Genomic DNA, 22402 nt, shown 5'->3' on the forward strand with positions numbered 1-22402 from the left:
GGGACATTAAAGGGGATTGTGCCGAGAGATCATGCTAGGAAGATGCTTCAAGCTGTGAGTTTGCGCGATCTCCCAGGGTGCGTGTGAAAATGGCCTAGGTCTGCTCTCTCTGTCTAAAGTTCAGCAAGTTATGTTGCCTAACAGGCTTCACAAGCTGAGGTCTCACATCAGTAGATCTCTGATCTACTGAAAGAACATCATGAAATTGAAAGTCTCTAAGAGGCCCATGATAAACAATGAAGACAGTATGAATGCATACGTAATCTGAAATCATATGTTCTGTCACGTGGAAAAGTAGCAGCAAGCTACCCTGAAGCATTTCAGTGATGGCAGCCATTTACAGTGAAATCCTAAACAGAGTTATCGGAGTAACTCTGCTTAGCATTCCACTGTTATTGGCAAGTTCAGTGGCCACAAATGGCAGTATTTGAGAGAATACTGCCAACTATCACACTCATATCCTTGACTCGCTACATCTGCTCTTTTTCTATTGCTCAAGTTGCTATCTCTTGGTCTGCTTTGAGCTTTCTCTTGGGATGCTTTCTGTATACCAAATGGGAACACTTGTCTTGTTAAGCTGCTAGAGCAGAGCAACAAAGAGCATAAATCCACAATTAATATATTGTTGTGTAAACTTTCAGGACATGGAACCTCCTTTTTCAAATGTATGATGTGATCCCCTACATGGTTAAGTAGTCAATATATAGCCTGACTACAAAGAGGAGAAAAATATTTTCATAATTTTGTATCTGGGCAACTTTCTGCCCTGACCACTTTGTTCTTGTAAGCAGGGCCTTCTGCAAGTGTCACTCTACAAATGGGCAAAATCAACAGTGGTCCATACACATGCATTTTCTGCCATGATGCCCACCTAATAGAATGGCCTGCTTGATGAGGTCAGAAAGGCCCCCACCCTCTGGCTTTCCACAAACTACGCAAAACTAAATTATTCAGTAAGGCATTTTTACATAATTAATAGGACTATATCATATCTGAATGGTTCAGAGAGATACTTTAACAAAAGGAAATGGACGTGGACTATGTTAGTGTGTGTAGTAAATACAACCTGCTGCTGTATGTATAATCCTACTATGTAATTTCTGCATAGTTTAACATGTCATGTTAATACTTATGCTTTGTTTCTGCTGTTTCAGATTTTCGCTTGGTTTCAATTCCTGCATTCCATCCTATAACATCGCTTATTAGATGTCTCATTCTGTTCATTGCATTGACCTATACTGTGTAAACAGATTTGAGTCTCAGTGAGAAAAGCAGGCTATACATAATGTAAATAATATAAAATAAATAAATCTACTTCTTATAGTTAAACCTGGGGGAATTCCATCGTAACACATTCCAGAACAGTAGCCATATTAATCTGCTGTTTGCAAATGTGAAAAAGACATACTTTTACAAATGAATACCAGTTTGTCTTTTCAGCATTGGGGATGGCTGCAGAGTAAATAAAAAGGAAATCTCCGTCTTTGAGAACTATTCTTTCCAACATGTGTAGACCATTTTTTTCAAAATCCAAACCATAGTTATTTAAATTTCTAATTTAGTTTCAGAGTATTTCAAATGTACAGTTCTCTAATTTTAGTTATATGCTTGTTTACAAAATTTGTAGCCAGCTCTCCAAACCTGCTTAAGGTATCTAACAACTACACAATAAAACATAAATAAAACAATAAAACCCAGTCAATAAAAACAAATCATAACAATAAAAATCAATAAAACAAACCACGGACATTAAAACATGCCAATAAGAACAGCCAATTAAAGCAAGCCAGGGCACAAAAAATGTAAAAGCTCATAACACAAATATAACAGTGTAATATGATATAAGTCCTCATGTCATAAGCAGACCATAAATCTGCTAAAAAAGATGGATCTCTTTAGTTAAAAGCCTGTCTAGAGAGAACTGTTCTGGGCTGACACCTAATGGAAAGTAAAGTTCATGTCAGGTGGGCATTCCAAAGGTGAGGTGTAGGTTTGCTAGGTCACTAAACCATCCTGGCAGCAGGTGGAGATCCAGTGTTACCAGAACTGCTATTTTATAAGGGAAATTAGCAAGCAGTTCGGCCTGAGCTAGTGCGGATCCTTCACCAGTGTATACCAGAGTCAAACACAAGAGAAGAGGCTAATATTCAAATAAATAATGTTTACTAGAGGTGTTGCGTGAGCCTACAATAGCACATACATACATCGAACATACAAGAACTCAGAAACAAATGTTGGAAAGAATTAAAGAGACATTTGCATTAGCGGGTTCCCACTTGAGATCGATGAGAGAGGGGCAATATGTTACCTGTTCACAGTGAGAAGCAGGGATTCCAGCAGCGAGAGTGGTGGAGCAATGTATAATGCCTGCACTATGCACGCAGAGGGTCTATCTGAGTCGGGGATGGTGCGTGGTGAGTCGGCGACCCTTGTGTCAGGCAGAACCTGCTTAAATAGCCAAAATTTGTTCTGAGGCGGGGGGCCCTCGAGGCTGCCTCGGACTAGTTCTCAAGATGTTTTAACAAAAGGTATGATGGGTTACTGTTAGGAATTTGATGGGCCACTTTAGAATCTAATTGTGTGATAGTGACACCCTTGGGGATGGGACAAAAGGAAGGGAGGGAGTGCAGGACGGGTTGATTGAATCTGTCAGGAAGCCAGATTGCTCTTGATGTGATCAGCATGGAATGTCAATGTTCGATGGGCATATTGATATGCGTCCATTATTCATCTTGCACAGTCAGCACGGTGCTCTCGTCCCAGGGGCTTTTGCAAGCGATCAGCATATCAGGGCGAAGCAGGCTTCGGACGTGACAGGAGCCTTGCAGTGAGATGGCGGACTCAGGGATAACCATCCGCAGTAACTGCCCATTGCCTGAGAACCTGGCTGCCCTCTGGTTTGCTGATAGTGTGCATTCGTGGGCTTGCTAGCATGCTGCTCTGGGTAGTATGGCGGACCCAGGGCTTTCCTGCAGTGGCTTCCCTGGGGGTGTGGGCCAGGGGGCACCCAGCCCATCTCACAGAGAATCCTCCTTGCTTGTGCGTCATTGCTAGCTGCCAGGTCCATGGCCCAAGGTAAAGTTCATGTCCAGCAATGGGTCTTAGGGAGAGAGAGAGAGAGAGAGATAGAGAGAGAGAGAGAGTCCATAATCCAGGGAGGCAGAGGGCAGGCAGTGGTGACAGAGTCCATAATCCAAAAAGGCAGGAAGCAGGCACAAATGTCAGGATCCCTGATTCAGGAAGGCAGAAGACAGGCACAGAAAACCGAGTCCATAATTCAGGAGGGGGAGGCTGGCAACACTGGCACTTACCTTGTGTCCTGAGCAAAGTGTGTGTACGCTCCTATTTGTGTGTAATGACATCACTTCTGGGAAGTGACATCATCACACTGGCATGAGTGTGCTCCTGGGCTTTGTGTGAGGCTAATTTTGGCCTGTTTGGGGCTAAATTAGCTCAGTGAAGTGCAGGAGCACACTTACTTCAGGAAGTGATGTTGTTGTGCCTCCTGGGAGTGTGTATGCTGCATGTGTTGCTAGGGTGCCTGCCAGTGGCAGGCAATCTCCAGGTGCCCAAAACCACAATCAGGTAAACTGCTAGAAGATTGCTCACTACCAGCAGGTACCTAGGATCCCTAGTGAGGTGCCACCACTGAAAAATCCGAGTCTCTGTTGGCCACCCACCTTACCTCTTCAAGCAAGGTCACAGAGAGTCAAACCTGAGAAGAGGATCTTAATTGGCAGGCTGGACAATATAGGATGAAGCAGTCTTTCAAGCACCCTAGCCCCAAGCTGTTATGGCCTTATAGGTAAGAATGAGCACACTGAATTATGCCTGGAAAGAGATGAGCAGCCAGTGTAGGTCTTACAAAGCAGGGGTGATACAATTACTTCCAATAATTTGGCTACTGTATGCTGGGCCGGCTGGATTTTCCAAATAGCTCAAAGGCAGCCCCATGTTGAGGGCAGTACTGTAGCCTAATCACGGCACCCATCATTGTGGCCAGAGCATGCTTTTTGAGAAATGGCCGTAGCTGTTTCTGACAAAAGGTCACTATTGGGGTTGAACCATTCCTCTGTAACCTGTATAGATGATCTGAGCACATTTAGCTCCTCCTGGGAAATGCATTTGTAACACCTGGAAATGGTTCTCCAAAGGATAGAGGAGGCAGGTTTGACAGTGAAGCCTAACCTTTACCTTTATAGGATGTTTATACCCCAGTTTATCACAACACGTGCCCCTCTGTCCTATTTAGCCCCAAAAGACAGGCCCAACAAGTAGACTGGGGAGTGCCAGAAAGCATTCTAGGAGATAATGGTAATATCACAGAGGAGGTGCATACTATGAGTGTCCAAATGCAGCTCAGGACCCAGCACCACCCCCAAGCTATGTGCCTGCTCCTTCAAGGGGACTGCAACTCCCTCCAATAGGCTGGTTGCATAGGCCTCGAGCAACTTTGTCATTGACTAACAATGCCACAGTCTTTTCTGGAATGAGCTGCAATCCAAACACTGAAGCAACTAAAAAGATAGAAGTAGACACTTGGTTTGCTAATGGAGCAATGACTTTTGCAGTCACTAAGAACTAGATTTCTGAAGACATCTAATGAAGAATGAACTCTGCAGAGGATGATAAACATAATTGTTGGCTGATGTGACATCACACATTGCAACCATTTAATTTCCACCACTTGGTGACTAATAGATTTTAATTTTTACCCATTCCTGTAGCACAAAGGTTTGCATAAGGGTTGACAGTCCCTTGGTGGGCTGGGGAATCCTCCACTCCCTCCTCCACCCCCTGCCTCCGCTCACCTGGCTGATATGGGAGGAATGGGCCTCACTGTTGTTACCTGGCAACACCGCCATGCTCTTGGGTGGCATGGCGTACACTCATGGGCCTGAAATAGCCCAGATTGGGCCTGAATCAACCTGAATTGGGTCACTGTGGCATGGAGGAGTGCTCCCCAATGCCGCAATGTCCCATTCCAGGCCGATTCGGGCCCAATCTGGGCCATTTGGGGCCCAATTCGGCCCAATTTGGCGCCAAAATGGCAGGGGAGTGCTGATTCAGGCCTGATCCAGGCTGAATTCAGCCCAATTCAGGCCAAATCGGGCCCGAATCAGGCTCCCCCATGGAGTGTGGGAGCGTTCCTGGGGCAGCCACGGCGTGCATGATGGAAGTGATGTCATTGCGCAGGCCTGGGGGTGCGCACGCACTTTGTGCGCACATGACTGAGCAACCCAAAAGGCAGGTGCTGGGCCTTCCACCTCCCACTGGGAGTACAGGGGGACCTGGCAGCCTTGTTTGCATGGTGGAGATAAGATAAAAGACTTCAACCACTTCTATATTAATGGCTGGAATCCAATGAAAGGAAAACAGGAACGCAGCCAAGAAAAATAAGTCATGACTGAACAGCAGCTGTTTTGCTGATGATTGCTTTTCTGCAAGGTTGGGCACCTTTGAACAAGAATTCATTAGATTCTGGGCCAAGCTACACATGACGAATGACACTTGAACAGCAAGTGTATTTCTCCCTGTTCACTTGCCCTCCACTAAATCCACTTGCCGTTCAAGTGTCATTCGTCATGTGTAGCTTGGCCCTCTGAGGGTAAATTTGGCCTTATGAAGTTAAAGCACATCCACACAATCAGAAGGAATGGCAGATTAGAGTGGCAAATGGGAAGCTATAAGATTTTAAAGTCATTCACAATGGATGTGATTTCTGAGCTTCATTCACAGTTAAAGTATGATCCATTTTGATTTGGAAAAACCAACCTTTAATTTATTTGCTAGAGATAATCACAATTATTATGCAGTTTCCTCCCCTTGCAACTTGTCAGTAGTTCTACTGAAATTAAGAGGTCTACTGAGGGCCAAGCTACACATGACGAATGACACTTGAATGGCAAGTGTATTTCTCCCTGTTCACTTGCCCTCCACTCAATCCACTTGCCGTTCAAGTGTCATTCGTCATGTGTAGCTTGGCCCTCAGATATAGACAATGTACACTTGACTAATTCTCTGTGTGTGGGTATTTCTGCTTTTATATTTAAATCTTGTACTGATTTATTTACTTCATCTATAGTCCATATTTCACACTGAGACTCAACTGCAACTAAAAAAATACAATATAATATATCCAACTCAAAAAAATTAAGGAACATCGCACGAAAAACACAGTATAACAAGACAGTAAAGTAGAACTATAAGTTTAGAGAACAATGCAGTGAAAAATTACATTACATACTATAAGCAACATAATAAAGATGGATTACAAAATCCATTTAACCTTGCAACTGTTGCCAAAATAAACTTTCTCCCAGTCATTTCTGAGAATAACAAACATCGCTTAATGAACTGGACTAATGGGGTTGTGGTGAATCCTGGTTACACAAGAAGGAAAAACCATCAAGTTTCATGGTGATTATAATATTCTTGCCAGGCAACAATATTAAAAGGCATATCTGTGTTCATAAAATGAAAAGATTTGGAAGCTCTGGAGGCTGATCAACACAAATTCCTCACCAAAGCACAGTAACTAATTTCCAGGTGCCCTTATTGCTGGTTGGATTTCCATTTCTCTGACATTGCATCCCTGCAAATGCCTGCCAGGAAACTTAGATGGACAAAAATAACCTGAAGTATGAGAGTCTTGGAAATCCTCATTCTTTTTTTTTTTTTTGAAAAATTTTTATTGGGTTAGAATCCATTATTTCCACATTTACATTCAATTTTCCCCAATTTTTTCATCTCTAACCCCCTCCCTTTCCCCCCCCTTTTTGTTGACTTCCAACAGCTTTCCAACCCTTTGTCCCCTTTCCCTTACTTTTATTAGCTTCCTCTATCTAAAACAAATATATATTCTCCATTATTCTAAGCAGTACATCCTTAACTATTTTTAACATTATATGCCCAAACTGTAAGCCTTTGTTTCCATCTTAGATAAACAATTTATCCCAATTTTTCAATTTCAGGTATTTCTATATATCATAAACCATATAGATCATACATTCGTTTATGTCAAACAATTTGACTTATTCTCTATATATATTACTCATTCTATCTTTTTATAATAGTTCTATATATCTCTCCTCACGTAGTCAATCAATTTGACCCATCTATATCTTCAGACATTCAGTTTGGTACAAAACTTGTCAGAAAAAAAAGAAAATATTGTTAGTTAATCGCTCCTTATATTTAGTCCTTATAATTAATTATTTTCTCTATGTTCTGTTTGTTAACCTATATATATCTATATATATGTCAATCTATTAATCTGACTGCTTATTAATTCACATTTATCTCTTCTCCCCCCGGTAAAGTCTCCCCCCTCTACTTCAATACTTCAGTAGTTCTCAAACTGCCACAGTTTTCCTCCCACCTCCCATTTCTTCTCCAGGTATTGTTTCAGCTTCTCCCAGTCTGTGTTGAACTGCCCTGAGTCCAGATCTCTCAATTTTCTTGTCATCTTGTCCATTTCAGCCATATACAGCAATTTGTAAGTCCAATCTTCAATAGTTGGCACTTCTTGTACTTTCCATTTTTGCGCATACAAAAGTCTAGCTGCTGCTGTCATATAAAATATCAACGTCCTGTGTTGGGCTGGAATTCCCTCCATTCCCAAGTTCAGTAGCAGGAGTTCTGGGTTCTTATTAATTTGAAATTGTAAAATTTCACTCATTTCTCTTATTATTTCACCCCAGTACTGCCTGGCTACCTCACACGACCACCACATATGATAGAGGGAGCCCTCATGCTTCTTACATTTCCAGCATTTATTAGAAGTATTCAAATTCCCTAGCGCAATCTTCTTTGGTGTCATGTACCAACGATAGATCATTTTATAAATGTTCTCTTTGATATTAATACATGTCGTTGTCTTCATTGTAGTTTTCCACAAGTATTCCCATGCCTCCATTGTTATTTCTTTATTAAAGTTTATAGCCCATTTCACCATTTGTGTTTTAACTATCTCATCCTCGGTATACCTCATCCTAATTGCATTTTCCAGTTTTTTATCCCACAGATTCTGTGAAGCACTGAGGTCTTTTCTCTCTCTTGATTATACAATTTAATTTCTACCACTCGATAACCAAAGAAATTGCTGGACTTTTATGACCTGCTGGTTGTAACCTTGAAGACGGAGGAGCAAGAAATAATGGTTATTTTTGGACTAAAACTGCTATTCATTATTCACCTGCTCTTGGGATCAAAGATTACTTATGGCTCATTACTATCTTCAGTAGTAAAAGTCACAATGGTGTCAGGAATTTTGATCAAGAACAAGAATGACTGCATACCAGAGACCAACTTTGCTTCTAACAATTCTATAGTATTATAAAAGATCTCCATGGTCAGGCATTAAGGATCTTTGAGAAACATGTATTTCACTTAGTATCATATGCACACGACAGCGTACTTCAATAGCAGGGTTTAATTACTTACATAAGCTTATTGCACACAGGAGGCAAGAAAGCAGTTCTGTTTTCTTCAATCCATTTCTTTACGTTTACAAGCATTTCCTCCATTACACTATTTACTAAAAAGTGCTAAAGAAAGGGAATGAACTTGTACTACACTAATAAAATATTCTAAAGATGTAAATGGGTTTACATAGCACTAATGCAGCCTGTAGAAGATTGTAAATTATTCCCTTGATGTGATTGGCTGGTAAGAGTGCGCTTTGCTTGCTAGACTGCCAAAAGATCCTGCTGTGTTTGATCTACCAAAGGTTACTTTGTTCAAGTTAGTCTAGTAGGTCATTAGGTTATGTGACAATTGATTTGCACTATGTAATGATTGATTTGCAGTTCCTCTGACAGAAGCATCATTTGGATAAAGGACATGAACTAGCCCAATGCACTCATTTATACTGAGGTTTGTGACCCAGTCCAGAAATCTCTTTTAGTATCACCTCCTTTGCCTTCTATATAGAACATCATATAAGTCTGTGCCTTATGCACAACATACAAATGAAACAATATATTTGTTACTTTTTCAAGTACCATAGAACATTCTCCATCCTCTATTGTATTCAAACTAGATCTTTGGCACTTGAACATTGTCTTTGTAGATAAAACACATGGCATACCAATGTAGCCCAAAGGTTGCTTATTCTGGTTATAATGTTGGTGGGAGGGTTCTCAGATGCCCACTGGTAGTGGGCAAATTCGTGGGGGTTTGCCACTTCTGGAAGTGATGTCTCAGCGCCAGCAGTGGGAGCACTTACATGCTTCGTTTGGGCCTGATTTTGGCCCCAAACGGGTTGGACTGGCCCCTCATGGGGCACAGGAATGCTATCGTGGCCAGCTCAATGGCCTCACTTCTGGAAGTGACATCATCTTGCAAAACGTGCCTGGTCTGTCTTGCAAAGATGGAGCATGTGACAGACACAAGGTAAGTGGCAGGTTACCCCACCCCCTTCACCAGGAGGGTATAGGGACCTGGCAACCCTAGGATTGCTGGTTGGCTTGGCAGACTTGGTAGTGGTCAGATTCGATGGTTACATGCTGCAGTTAACACTTCAAAACAGGATATACAGAGCTTGTGTGTGGGGGTGGGGGTGGCTTTCTTCTTCCTGTCATCACAACTCTCTCTTGAGAATGACCCATTTAAAGTGGGCACCCTCCCCTCTGCCTTCCTTTTACTGACAGAACTGGCACTGCCCCACCTTCCCTCCCTTTAAGTACATTATGGAATTATCTGGCTGCTTTGAGGCCAAGCAGGAACTTGGAGGGGTCTAACTTACTTGGCCTTGAATCAATCACAGAACGTAAATAGAACCTGCTGGATCTGACCAATGGTCCACCTAGTCCCACATACTGTTTCACACCAAAAAAACCCAGTTGCCCTGGAAGTCCAAATAAATAAGGCATAGAGGCCAAGGTCCTTCCTTGCCTCTGCTTCCTAGCACGGGTTTAATGCTTCTGTAGATGGAAGCTCCCTTCAGTCATCATGGTAGCCGTGGACTTACTGCTGCTCCATGAATTTGTCTAATTCATGGCCATCACCTCCAACTGTGGCCATCTGCAGTTTAATTAGTCATTGAGTAATAACAATAATAACTGTGCGTATATACTGCTCTTCTAGACAGATTGGTGCCCCACCCAAAGCAGTGAACAAAGTCAGTGTTATTATTATTCCCACAATGCAGCTGAGGAGCTGGGGCTGAGAGGAGTGGCTTACCCAAGGCCACCTACTGAGCTCATGGCAGTAGTGGGATTCGAACCATTAGAGTGCTTATTTGCAGCCAAACCACTTAACCACTGTGCTACAGCAGCTCTCAGTAAGGAAGTATTTCCTTTTGTCTGACTTGCAACTATTTCTCAACTTCATTGGGTGGACCTGAGATCTAGTATTATGAGAAAGAGGAAAAAAAACCTTCCCTCTGTCTGTTTTCTCCACCCCATGTGCAATTTTATAAACTTCTATTATGTCCCCCCTTAGGCTTTCTTTTCTAAACTAAAAGTCCCAAACTCTTCAGTCTCTATTCGTATGAAAGGTGCTTCTGCCCCCTAATCATCTTGGTTGCTTTCATTTATACCTTTTCCAGCTCTGCAATATCCTTTTTGAGGCACAGCAACCAGAACTACATACAGTATTCCAGATTAAGGAGCCATATAGCTTTATCCAAGGGCATTATAGTAATGGCCACTTTATTTTCAATCCTTTTCCTAATAATTTCTAGCATGGAGTTTGCCTTTTTCACTGCTGCCACATACTGGGTCAACATTTTCATTGAGCCCATCAGCATCTGTTTTAAATTAGGAATGTTTGTTCCAATATGCATCGTTTACTCACATGCAGGGCTTTTTTTCGGGGGAACGCAGGGGAACGGAGTTCCGGAACCTCTTGAAAAAGGTCACATGGATGGTGGCCCCGCCCCCTGATCTCCAGACAGAGGGGAGTTTAGATTGCCCTCTGTGCCGCTGAGTGGCACGGAGAGCAATCTAAACTCCCCTCTGTCTGGAGATTGGGGGTGGGGCCACCATCCATGTGACCATTTTCTCTGAGAGCAACCCACTGAGTTCCACCACCTCTTTCCCCAGAAAAAAAGCCCTGCTCACATGGTATGTTGTTGCCCACTCACCCACTCAGGCACTGGGTGGCAGAAGACGGGGCACAAGGCAGAGCCTCAGAGTGGCGAGCCTGCACAGGGGAGCAGGGAGGCTTGGCCTCCTTGTTAGCAATTGCTACAAGGTCAACTGGTGGCAGAGAGTACAAGAGAGAAGGCTCAAAAGACTCTATGTGGGTTTGGGGGGCACTTGGTGGGTGGTATGTACCAGATGGAAACTTGGACTGTCAGACCCCTCAGAGGGGAAGAAGGGTTAATGCTCACAGGTCAGTGGGGCTGTTCCTCCTCACTGGAAATTTTATCTTTTTAAAGTGCAAAAGAGCAAAAAAATCCAAAAAGTAGACTTACAGCTCAGTGGCATGTCAGTAGTGCTTTGCTTGCAGAAGGTCCGAAGTGCAATGCCCGGCACCCACAGTTGAAATGAGGCACTAGAGAGATTCTGCCAATTAGAGGAGACTGACATCAACAGACCAGTGTTCTGACTGAAAATAGTAAAATCCCAAATAGGTGTTCTCTTGTTCTAACACTGGGAAACACAATTGCCCTTAAAAGAGACACAAAACATTAGCATGGCGAACTCTTTGTTTCATTCTTTGAACATCAGTTTTAGTAAATAAAAATGACTATCTATCTTCATAATAATGCAGTACAAATGTAAATGGTATAGTGGTTAGAGTGTCAGGCCAGGATGTGGAAGACCCCAGGTCTGAGTCCTTAGTCTGCTCTGGAAGCTTGCTGATGACCTTGGACCAATCACACATCCTCCTAGGATTGTCGTGAGGATAAAAATGGAGATGAGGAGAATGATGTAAGCCACTTTGGGGGGCCACTGGGGAGAAAAGTGGGAGATAAATTAAGTAAATAAATACATCATAGCATATGTAATACTATTTAAAGCAAATATGTCCCCACAATAGTGAAGCATAGCTATCACTCTTAATTTGGATTCCATAAGGAGTGTAACTTTGGGTCTAATTACATGTGAACTAGATGTGGGTTTAATGGGGGATGGAGGAGATCTTGACTGAACTCACATTTTCAGTGTGACCACACTCATCTTCAAAATGTGTTTTTTGGAGTGGACAGAATGAATTTGCACACAGAGGAAGGAGAAGCTTTGTCCATCCCGGTCTCCTGTGCACTTTTGCAGCTACAAGAAAGCCATGGTGGGACGGAGGGGAGGAAGCTGTTCATCTTACTGCTTGAGATATGTGTTTCCTGGACAGATACATGGAAAAGGCTGTCAGAGAAACACCCTGCCTCCCCCATGGCTTTTTTTTTTTTGTATCTGCAAAGTGTGCTGAGTAGAAAGCTTCTACCCATGTGCTTGTGATCCTATCCCCACCCCCCCACCACCAATCATTCTGAAGGTGAGTGCGATCACCCATAAAATGTGAGTTCAGTTCAGGTTTCGCTCCATTAAAGATGTGTTTAGTGCATGTGTAATCAGGCTCTTTGTCACTAGAGACTCACTTTGCAGGATCAGATGGGAAGGGGTTTGAAATGGCTTCTTCCTCCGAATCACTTGCCTTCTGAACTTCAGGCAACAGATGGCGCTGTGACCACATGAATCTGTGGGAAGCTCCCCCAGCAACACACAAGGAAAGAGATGTTCCAGACTTTCTAAAAATAACAGAGGCCTCTTGCCAAGCACTCACAATGTTTGTTCCTCAATGCTGGGAACAATAGGCCTACATTCCAGTGGTCAGCAAGAAGACCAGAGTCATAAATGCAGGGATAGTGTGGGTTTTGTGTGTGACATATCTTCTGAAACCAAGCTTTTAAAAGTGGACTGATCATTTGGTACTATGTAAAGTGACAGAGACAGATGGAATCTATGTAATTGTGTATTCATTTCTATGGGAATGGAGTGTTTTTTGGCTGGCATGCATGTCTCAGCCCTGGAAACGGAATCCTTCTCTCTGCAGTCCAGCCTTCAAACAGCTGGATATCAATTGAAACTTTCCTGTATTTTATAATCCAAAAGTCCTGCTGATGTTGCCCATATTCTTTGGCTTTACTCAAAAAGAGGTTTCAGGAGAAGACAGTGTTATTTTCAAAGCCATGATCAGCAAGAAAAAGAAATCGTGCCTCTTACCTTTTAAACAGTTCCATTTCTCAGTTTGAGCTTATCTCCAAAATGGCTTCTTATCCCTCAATCATGCTTTACTGTTATACTTTATACAGGAAATACCACCCACATGTACAGACTATGTTCTGCACATGCTAACTTATCAAACTGCAAAATACTGAGGTGTGGGAAGAGACCACCACTGCCATCCTAAGCAGAATTATACCCTTCTAAGTCCCTTGGAAGTCTATGCTTAGGAAGTCACTGTACGTTCAGCATTGTGTTGGATACATGTAGAATCACATGCCTCACTTCAAGCTTATACATTAGGCATCATACTGCTGCATTCATACGGGCCTGTTTTGCTGAGGATAAAACTGATAGTATATAGCTACTTTATTTATTTGTCCATCTATCTGTGTGTGTTATGTACATTCAAGTCACCTCTGACCTATGGCAACCCTATAAATGAAAGACATCCCAAACTTCCTATCATTAACAGATTTGCTCAGAGCTTGCAAACTGAAGAACTTGGCTTCTTTTTGTTGAATCCAGCTATCTTGTTTTGGGTCTTCCTCTTCTCCTACTGCTATCAACGAGAGCCCAAGGCAGTTTTCAACATATATGTACTAGCATAAAACATAAAATTATTTTAAAAATAGTGACTACAGAAATAAAAATTGAACATTGTGATCCACAACTGCTTTCCATCAAAAGCCACCAGAAAAAAAATCTGTACATATCATAAAACTTTAATAAAATGTTCTCTGGAATGGATTTAACAACAGCAGCAACAACAACAACAGCTTTCGATTTATATACCACCCTTCAGGACAAATTAACGCCCACTCAGAGCAGTTCACTAAGTATGTTATTATTATCCACACAATAAAACTCCCTGTGAGATGGGTGGGGCTGAAAGAGCTCCTAGAAGCTGCGACTGACCCAGGTCACCCAGCTGTCTTCAGATTAGAGTCCTGCACTCTTAACCACTACACCAAACTGGCTCTCTACCTTTCAACCCCTTGCAAAAGCCATCAAAGAAGTCACCCTCTTACCTTTTCTAGAACATCTTTCCAGAAGGTCAAGGCTACAACAGAACTGTTTCTTTTGGTTGAAACCATGACTTGGCTGAGGATGTTCTCACAGTTCTAAGAGCAGCAAACAGGATGCTGGGAGGAACAAATTTGGCACACAAGTTCATTTCAGGAGAAATGGTCCTTTAGATATACTGATTGTTTGGGATGTACTGCTTTGGGATATATTGAATCCATTGTTGCTCATGGATGTCTACATGGGTAATAATGACCAGGAGTACCTTTTACTGGCTTCAGCTGTATGTATCCTTTCCTAGACTAAAGGGATTTTGTCTCAGTTAGTTATGTCTTAGTGACATCCATACTAGACTACAGTTTTTGAGGAGCTGCCTTTGAAGAAAGTTTAGAAAACACAACTGGTAACAAATGTGTCTGTCAATATTTGGGCTGGTTCAGGTCCACCAAACTAATTATCGTAGGTCCCAGGCTCTCTGGGATTCTGGATGGTCTAGATTGAGGGTATCTTAAGGCCCACCTCCACCTGGTAGAGGTCTACCTTCTGAAATATGGCATACAGAGTCAAAAGAGAGGACCTCTTCAATACTGATTCTAAAGCTTCCTTCTAACAACAGTCCAGTTTGTACCATATTTGCCCATGTTTTGTTAACGGTTATTAACAAAAACATTAATAATAATTAATAATTATTACATTATTCTGTTCAGGCAGTTGGAGTTTAGATTTCTGGGGCTGGCTGTCATTTTATTTGATCTGCTTTTCTATGCCGCTGATTTCTGCCATTATTTCTTGTTTATGATAGCAAACCAGCCTTACAGGATGGAAGGGTAGAGTTGAAATGATTTAATAACGGGAAGGGCAAAAAAAAGTAAAGCAAGGAAAGGGAAAAAATAAGATACTGTGTGAGGTCTTCTGGATTCATCTTCCTCTTTGAAGAATGTTCCTCCTTTGTCAGTAGTTAATCACTAAAAAGAGTGGGGATTAGGTTGGTTGTAAAGAACCACACCTATTGATAGAGTGCAATTTGAACCTAGGCTTAGCATAGCTAACCCTGACTCTCAGTCTCTTTTTAATACCAAAGCTCAGTTATATGCTGTGCAAAGCAAAGCATGTGCAGAATGCTGCTGTCTCATCATCAATGAGCAACATGACCGTCAACTACAGGCCTGGGATTACAGCAAGTGATTTTCAAAGTGTTATTTAGCACTGGCCACAGGAAGCCTGTCCTGACCTGGGTAGCCTAGATGAGCCTGATCTTGTCAGATCTCAGCTGCTAAACAGGATTAGCTTTCATTAGTAATTGAATGGGAGACCTCCAATGAAGACCAGTGTTGCAAAGACAGGCAATGGCAAACCACCTCTGTTAGTCTCTTGTCTTAAAAACCCCACCAGAGGTTGCCATAAATCAGATTGAGGGCAGTCTCTACCACTATAGGAAGCCTGTCAACAGGCAATGAAGACAAGAGCCTTATTTTGATGCCCTTCTCTCAGAATGCAACTGGCATTCAGAGGTACAATTTCATCTTGCCGTTATAACTCATAACCATAGATAGACCTGCCCTTCATGATAGCATATTATGTGACTATGGAACTTTAATGATTAAAGCCCTTTACATATATTTCCTCAAGAATTTTTTACAACAATCCTATAACATAGGCTACTATTATTCATATATTGCATTGTGGGGAGGGGGGAGATGAAAGAATGGTGGTTTACCTAAGTCCATCTGCAGTGCAATCCTTTGTAGAGTTGTGCCAGTCTAAGTTTGGAGTCTGGACACCAATCTAGACTGGAGTAACTGCATCAGATTACACTCAGAATGAGTTTGAGATTGAAATGAGATTTGAACTGAGAACTTCTTGCTCCAAGCTTAGTCTTTTCAACATCAGCACAGCCCAATCTGTCTACTCCTTCCCCAACCCCCAAGCTGGCACTTTTGTCTGGCTCAAGGCCACCAGATCGCTTTTCCTTCCTTGTAGGTAAACACAAAGGAGCAACCTGCATGATCCTGGGCAGTTCCTTGTACTCTTTTCCCCAGAAAAGCTGGGCAGTTCTGCTGAGGCATCCACACCACAATGTTGATCTTGGAACAGGTCTTTTTCTTTCACTGTTTATATAAAAATACAGATGAAGTTCTTTCTTCTTTCCAGAAGACAGATAAATAGGGAACACTAATTGCTGGTCATAACATCAACATTGTCTGTAGTCACTTGTAGCAGAGCAAAGGAAAGATATGCCCCTTTTGGCTCTAACACAAGGCAACCCCCCACCCAGCTCCCAAACTCTGCTATTTGGCTCCGTTTGTTTCCAAGTGATTTATATTGCTGCTTACCTTTTCAAGGAGTAGTAATTGATTCGCATGTTAACTGCAGCAGTGAAATGTGTCTTTTTTAAAGGTTCTCTCTTCCCTCCTTATGTTGAAATAAAACATGCATCCTAATTCTATCTATGTGTACTCTGAAGTATGCACCCTGAGTTTCATGTGCATACAACAGTATTCCAACAGTTCCTGCAGAGAGTCCCACCGGATTCTGTTGTGAGGTAAAGATGCGGCATTGGTTTGTAGATTTGTTGCCTTGATCATACTATTATGGAATTACAATAAAAAGAACACAACTAATATTAAAGACAGAAACAATCACGTGAATCTAGCATAGTTCACCTCATCCCTTTCTGGCATCCCAGCAGTAAGCTTCTAGATTTTTCTGCAGTCACTGTAAACTGCTTCTGCTAATATACACGGGTGGACTTTGCAGGCCCTCATTTAGAGACAGTGCCTGTGTCTCAAAAGGTACCAAGGCACAGAAATGGTTCTCTCTTGTCCACTTGCCTGCAACTAGTTTTCCACCTGTTTCGGGGGGGTGGGGGAGGTAATTCTCCTGCTCATAGCAGATGGGGCGTTCAGGTGGGACCAATTCCACGTGAGATATTTTTTCTGTGGTGCTCATGTTGCTAGCATGATAGCTGATGAATTCTCATTTGCAACATATATTCCATATGGCAAATAGTAATCCAGTTACTCACCTTTATTAGCCAGATTGTATCCTCCCCTACTTTTTCATGCCAGTGTTATGATTTTCTATCCATCTGTTTGTTTTTTATTTTGGGGTGCATACACAAAGAAGAGTGGTCAAGTCGCAACCAACTTATTATGATCCCTCTCACGCTAACCTGGACTATTCAGTCTGCTGTACATACATATTGTTGCTCAAGAATAGCACAGTACTACACTCTTTTAAAAAACCTTATGCATTTGCATAGCACTTTTCAACACATCACACACTACTTGAATCTTTCGTAATGCTAATTGCTGGAAGATACTGAGTGTCCCATTATGGTCTTCTACATTGAAATGAATAATTGGCCTCCTACTGTTTGAAAGATGGGGAGAGAGCATTTCAGGAACTTTTCAATTGCTCTTTTGAATACTAATTGAGAGAACAGAGAAAAGCACTTGGCCTTTTATCTCTGCAACAGGAGCATCAACCATTCCTTTACTGAAGAACACTTCCTTTTCTGAAGAATTCTTCTCCCTAAATTTCCCCCCATGGTTAAAAGACAGTGGGACAGGGATCCCAACTGGTTGGGTGAAGGAGAAGTTTAACATTAAATGAAGTTATTCCTCCCTATGTTTTAGTTCCATTTCAGCAGTGGGCAAGACATGAGTGCCGATTCCTTCTGATTCTCCCCCCCCCCAAATCTCCCTGGTTAATGAATTTGTTCCTTCCTATGCAGCTGTCCCCTTCTCCTGCAGCTGTGTGGGAAAATCTTCAACATGGATGAATGCATTAATGACGTACCATGTTATTGTGTAATAGTGGAGTTCTGTAATATCCACTCTCTCTCAAAATAATAACATTACAAATATATGGCAAAATATGCATGAAGGATCAATGAAAGACATATCCACAGATGTCCACAGACAGGGCGCAGTGCATGCCCAATTAAACAAGTGTGGTTTTGTATTGTTGTAAAGTAGTAGCAGTGCTACAACATTGCCTGATTTCAAAAGCAAAAGGTGCAGTGAGAAAAAATATTTAATATATAATTATATATCTCTACTTGTTTCACTGCTTCATCAAGACACCTGTAAGGGAATTCTCTCTCTGCATGTTTCCACTTCTCTTCCTAGACTCTGTATTGGTGCAGGCCCCCTCCTTCTGTCAGCAAAGACACCATGACAGTACACTGTGAAAATGCAGAGGAAGGGGCCATTTCCTTTCATTCAAACACAAAGCATTCTTTCCCTTCCATACACATAACAACAACAACAACAACAACAACAACAACAACAACAACAACAACAACAACAACAACAACAACCAATTTATAAACCACCCTTCAGGACAACTTAACACCCACTCAAAGCAGTTTACAAAGTATGTTATTATTATTCCCACAACAACCACTCTATGAGGTAGGTGGGGCTAAGAGAGCTCTAGGAGAGCTGTGACTGACCCAAGGTCACCAGCTGACTTTAAGTGGAGGAGTGGGGAATCAAACCTGGTTCTCTGGATTAGAGTCCTGCTGCTCTTAACCATTACACCAAACTGGCTCCATGACAAAGATCATTCCAACAGCACCATGTGTCCCAACAACACCTAAGATCTTCTCTCCCCCCCGCCCCACACCATGTATTTAGCAAAAAGACTAGATTGTTCATGATTTGTACAAGAACCAGTGATATCCTCTTGAAACCTTATTGTTTTAACGGCTAAAGTTGCTGAAATGGAGAAAATCCTCTGTGTGGAATCAGCCTTGGTGAGAAACAGGGTGACTGGTACAACCACTGTATCTTGTTTGGGTACCCTGAATCATTGAAAGGGCATAGATGTCATCTCTACCCAAAGAACTGGCAGCTATACACAGAGAGGTCCATGTGTTTAAACTGCCAGTATCCATGTCCTCCTTGTTAATTATAGAATTCTGTGTCATATACATGGGATTCCCAGGAGGTCACCCATCCCATTATTCAGTAGACCCAGATTTGTTTAGCTTCAAACAGGGAGCAATGATAAGCAGGTCTGCTCAGAAGCAAGCCCTGTGCTATTCTGTGGGGCTTACTTCCAGCAAAGCATCCTTAGGGTAGCAGCTAAACATTTCTACACCTTGGGCCTTCCAATGAAAACCTGGGTCCACTTGACTTTGTGTGGAAAAAAGAAATCACAGAATATCTCACATATACCCCCCCCTCCCTCCCTCAGAGTACTTCATAGAAAAGCACTGCTCCTGCCATCAAATCAAGAAATAGACAGCATTCTTTGACCTAGAAACTGTGAAACAAACAACTCCCTCAAAAGGAAAAAAAACCCACTCTGCCTAAGAGCATTTAAACAACCTAATCTAGAAACCTTTAATAGTTTATTTTCCGCTTTTGGCAGCCCTGACCTCTGCAAGAGGCCAAGTGCAGCACCAAAGCTAGGCTGGAATGTGCAGGGGCCAGACTCCAAGCTATTTCAGTATAGATGATCTAACTGTGCTGTACTTCCAGCATTTATGATTTCCTAAAATGCAGGTGGCAGGGAATACATATAAGAGGAGTTCTGTGTACTGATGCCTAAATGCTACGCTGGACACAGAGAGAAAGTTATGATTTCATTCTTCTGCTTTTCAATAGCATGAGAGATAACAGTTCCAAAAGGTGGGCCAGTATGCATGCAGAGCATGGAAAAAGTGAGAACGGCGGGGTGCAAGTCCTTCCAACAGAGTAGGCAGCATACTCAGCAGCAGCTCTGGCCCGCTCTGGTCATGAATCTCACCTCACTGCATTTGATGGGCTTTAAAAATTGTGAGACACGAATTGGAATTTGAGAATTAAAATACAGGTAGTAATAATGTCATCATGGATCAGTGCCAGGTGCCATTCCACTCCGGGTTGCCCATTGGTGTTGCTTCCCGATTGCCCTGACCAGGATCGTTATGTGGCCAGATTGGATGCAAAGTGTCATATCATATCTGCCACCCAACGAAGCCCCTCTCTTCAAACCATCTATGGCATGTCTGTGAAAAGCCTTGAATACTCAAGGGCAGTTTGATGAGAATGGTAATGATGGATCATAACTTGCAACCAAACATGTTTTCTACCACTATTTCAGAACTGTCTTTCCCAAAGACAGTTGGTTGAGGCCTAAATTCAGATATGTTTAGCAGATACTGCTTCCAGTGTTGCTAGCAGAATAACTAATGTGATATAATAAGAGTGCTGGATTCAAATCCTCCCTCTGTTATGAAGCTGAATTTGGTCCACCATCTATCTCTCTCAGCCAAAGGGCCAAACTACACGATACTTCTGGGCCATTTCCACACTACTCACCTTCATCCGGGACGGGGCGCAAAGTCGTGAAAAAATGTGGAAGATAGCATCTTCTCACATGAGTTTTGCGCGAAGTCACTATTTTCCATGTTTTTTTTGTGACGTTGCACCCCGTTCCGGATGAAGGTGTGTAGTGTGGAAATGGCCCTGGTCATGAATTGGCACTGAATACTGCATATGCAGCTCTGCCACAGGGCAAGTAACTCCACACGTGGGCCCCTTTGGATTGGAAAAATGGCATGGGTAGGGGGAGGAGCATTGAAATGCTTGTGGAAGAAATTTCCCTGAAGTGGCCGTGTGGCTGTGGGGAATCAATTTGGGTCATGGTCAAGCATATTAGATAATTTGGCCCTAACCTACATCACAGGAGTGTTGTGAAGGTCATGTGAGTGCCTTAGAAGCAGGCTAATATAAAAATCAAATACATAAATATTTTCACCTGATAAAATCTTTTTTTTTTTTTACTGATCTAAGGGGGTCACTCATTGTTGGCTGCTCGCAGCCATTGTTTCCACAATAACATCTAGTAAAAAAAAAGTGTACCATGATGTCCTTGTGGATATTGCATTTCCTAGCTATAGTACATTGGCTTTCACCTAAAAATGATTGCAACATATGCCTCCAGCCAAGACATTACCAGGGAGATGAATGGGGTAATTGTGAATCAGCATCAGGCACATTTCCCATAACATCTGATTAGGCCAAATCCACACATGCCACTTAAATCCCTAAAGTTTTCAGCCTTTCTCCTGCTGTCAACGTACATGTGTGAAAAACAGAAAAGCAGTTTTAAACCTACCAGGTTTCTGATTCACGAAGGCTGATTTACAACTGCATTTCAGCCTTCCTGCATTTTATAAGGCACATGTTGCGTGATTTGGGTCTTAGATCCTAAAAAAAAACCCAAAATCTGAAATTCGATTGTGGCCAGAGAAGGCAGCAGGAGTCCAGTAGATGGCAGGATTGCACTCTGCATTCTCCCTAGCCTCTTCCCCCATTCTTCTTTCTGCTTTTTTATGGGCCTGCTAATAGCAACAGGCAGTCAAAAAATAATAATCAAAATACTCTTGGAAAATGTTCTCTAAAACAGATTTTTAGCAAATTATGCTAATTATGTCTCTTCAGGGAGTCATGGCATCTATCTTGGAGATTCACAGTTTGGGGCATTAAAAATATCTGCCAGTCTCAAAGCCCTACAACTAAGCTGAAAACAAAACAGTGTGCATGAGATTTCTGGGTGGAAATTGCTCTGAGCACAGGAAACTATAGCAGATAGCCGATTTAGATAAAACCCTCTCATCTGCAAAGCGTTAAGTCGCGACCCCCCCCCCCTTTAGAGATGTGACTATCCAAAATCAAACTCATATGTGAAACACTGCAAGTCACTTCCTGCATTCGGTTTTATTGTGGAGTCTCAGTGAGAAGCAGAGAAGCTTCAATGGTCTATTTATTCTAAAGTATCCCACTAAACTCAGTTGGAAAAAGAATGGTCATGGCAGGCAATGCAAGGAGGCTTTGTCCTGGTGCCCCCCAATCTATATTTAAAAAGACAAAGTTTATACAGACAGCAAAAGCAAGTATTCAGACTTCTCCTGGGTCTCGTACTATAGGGGGCTGCATATTTGACTGTTTCTCCCATAGAAGAAACTCCCTGAATATAGTAGTAGTAGTAGTAGCAATAACAACAGCAGCAGCAGCAGCATTTGGTTTATATACTGCCCTACAGGACAACTTAACATCCACTTAGAGCACTTTACAAAGTGTGTTATTATTAACCTCACAACAATCACCCCGTGAGGTGGGTAGGGCTGAGAGAGCTCTGAAAGAGCTGTGACTGACCCAGCTGTTTTTAAGTGGAGGAGTGGGGAATCAAACCAGGTCCTGCTGCTC

The 22402-nt window shown here is 42.3% G+C and overlaps 1 protein-coding gene across 1 annotated transcript in view; it reads right to left on the reverse strand.

Annotated features, from left to right (window-relative positions):
- The window catches only part of HAAO (3-hydroxyanthranilate 3,4-dioxygenase), a 51647-nt gene extending 42965 nt beyond the window's left edge, over positions 1 to 8682 (reverse strand). The window contains exon 1 of the mRNA XM_054986164.1: positions 8446 to 8682. Coding sequence (XP_054842139.1) covers positions 8446 to 8528 — 83 coding nt within the window. The 5' untranslated portion in view covers positions 8529 to 8682. The remainder of the gene's footprint in view (positions 1 to 8445) is intronic.
- Between the last annotated feature and the right edge of the window lie 13720 nt (positions 8683 to 22402).

The sequence above is a fragment of the Eublepharis macularius genome, chromosome 1 (assembly GCF_028583425.1).
Source record: "Eublepharis macularius isolate TG4126 chromosome 1, MPM_Emac_v1.0, whole genome shotgun sequence".
Lineage (NCBI taxonomy): Eukaryota > Metazoa > Chordata > Lepidosauria > Squamata > Eublepharidae > Eublepharis > Eublepharis macularius.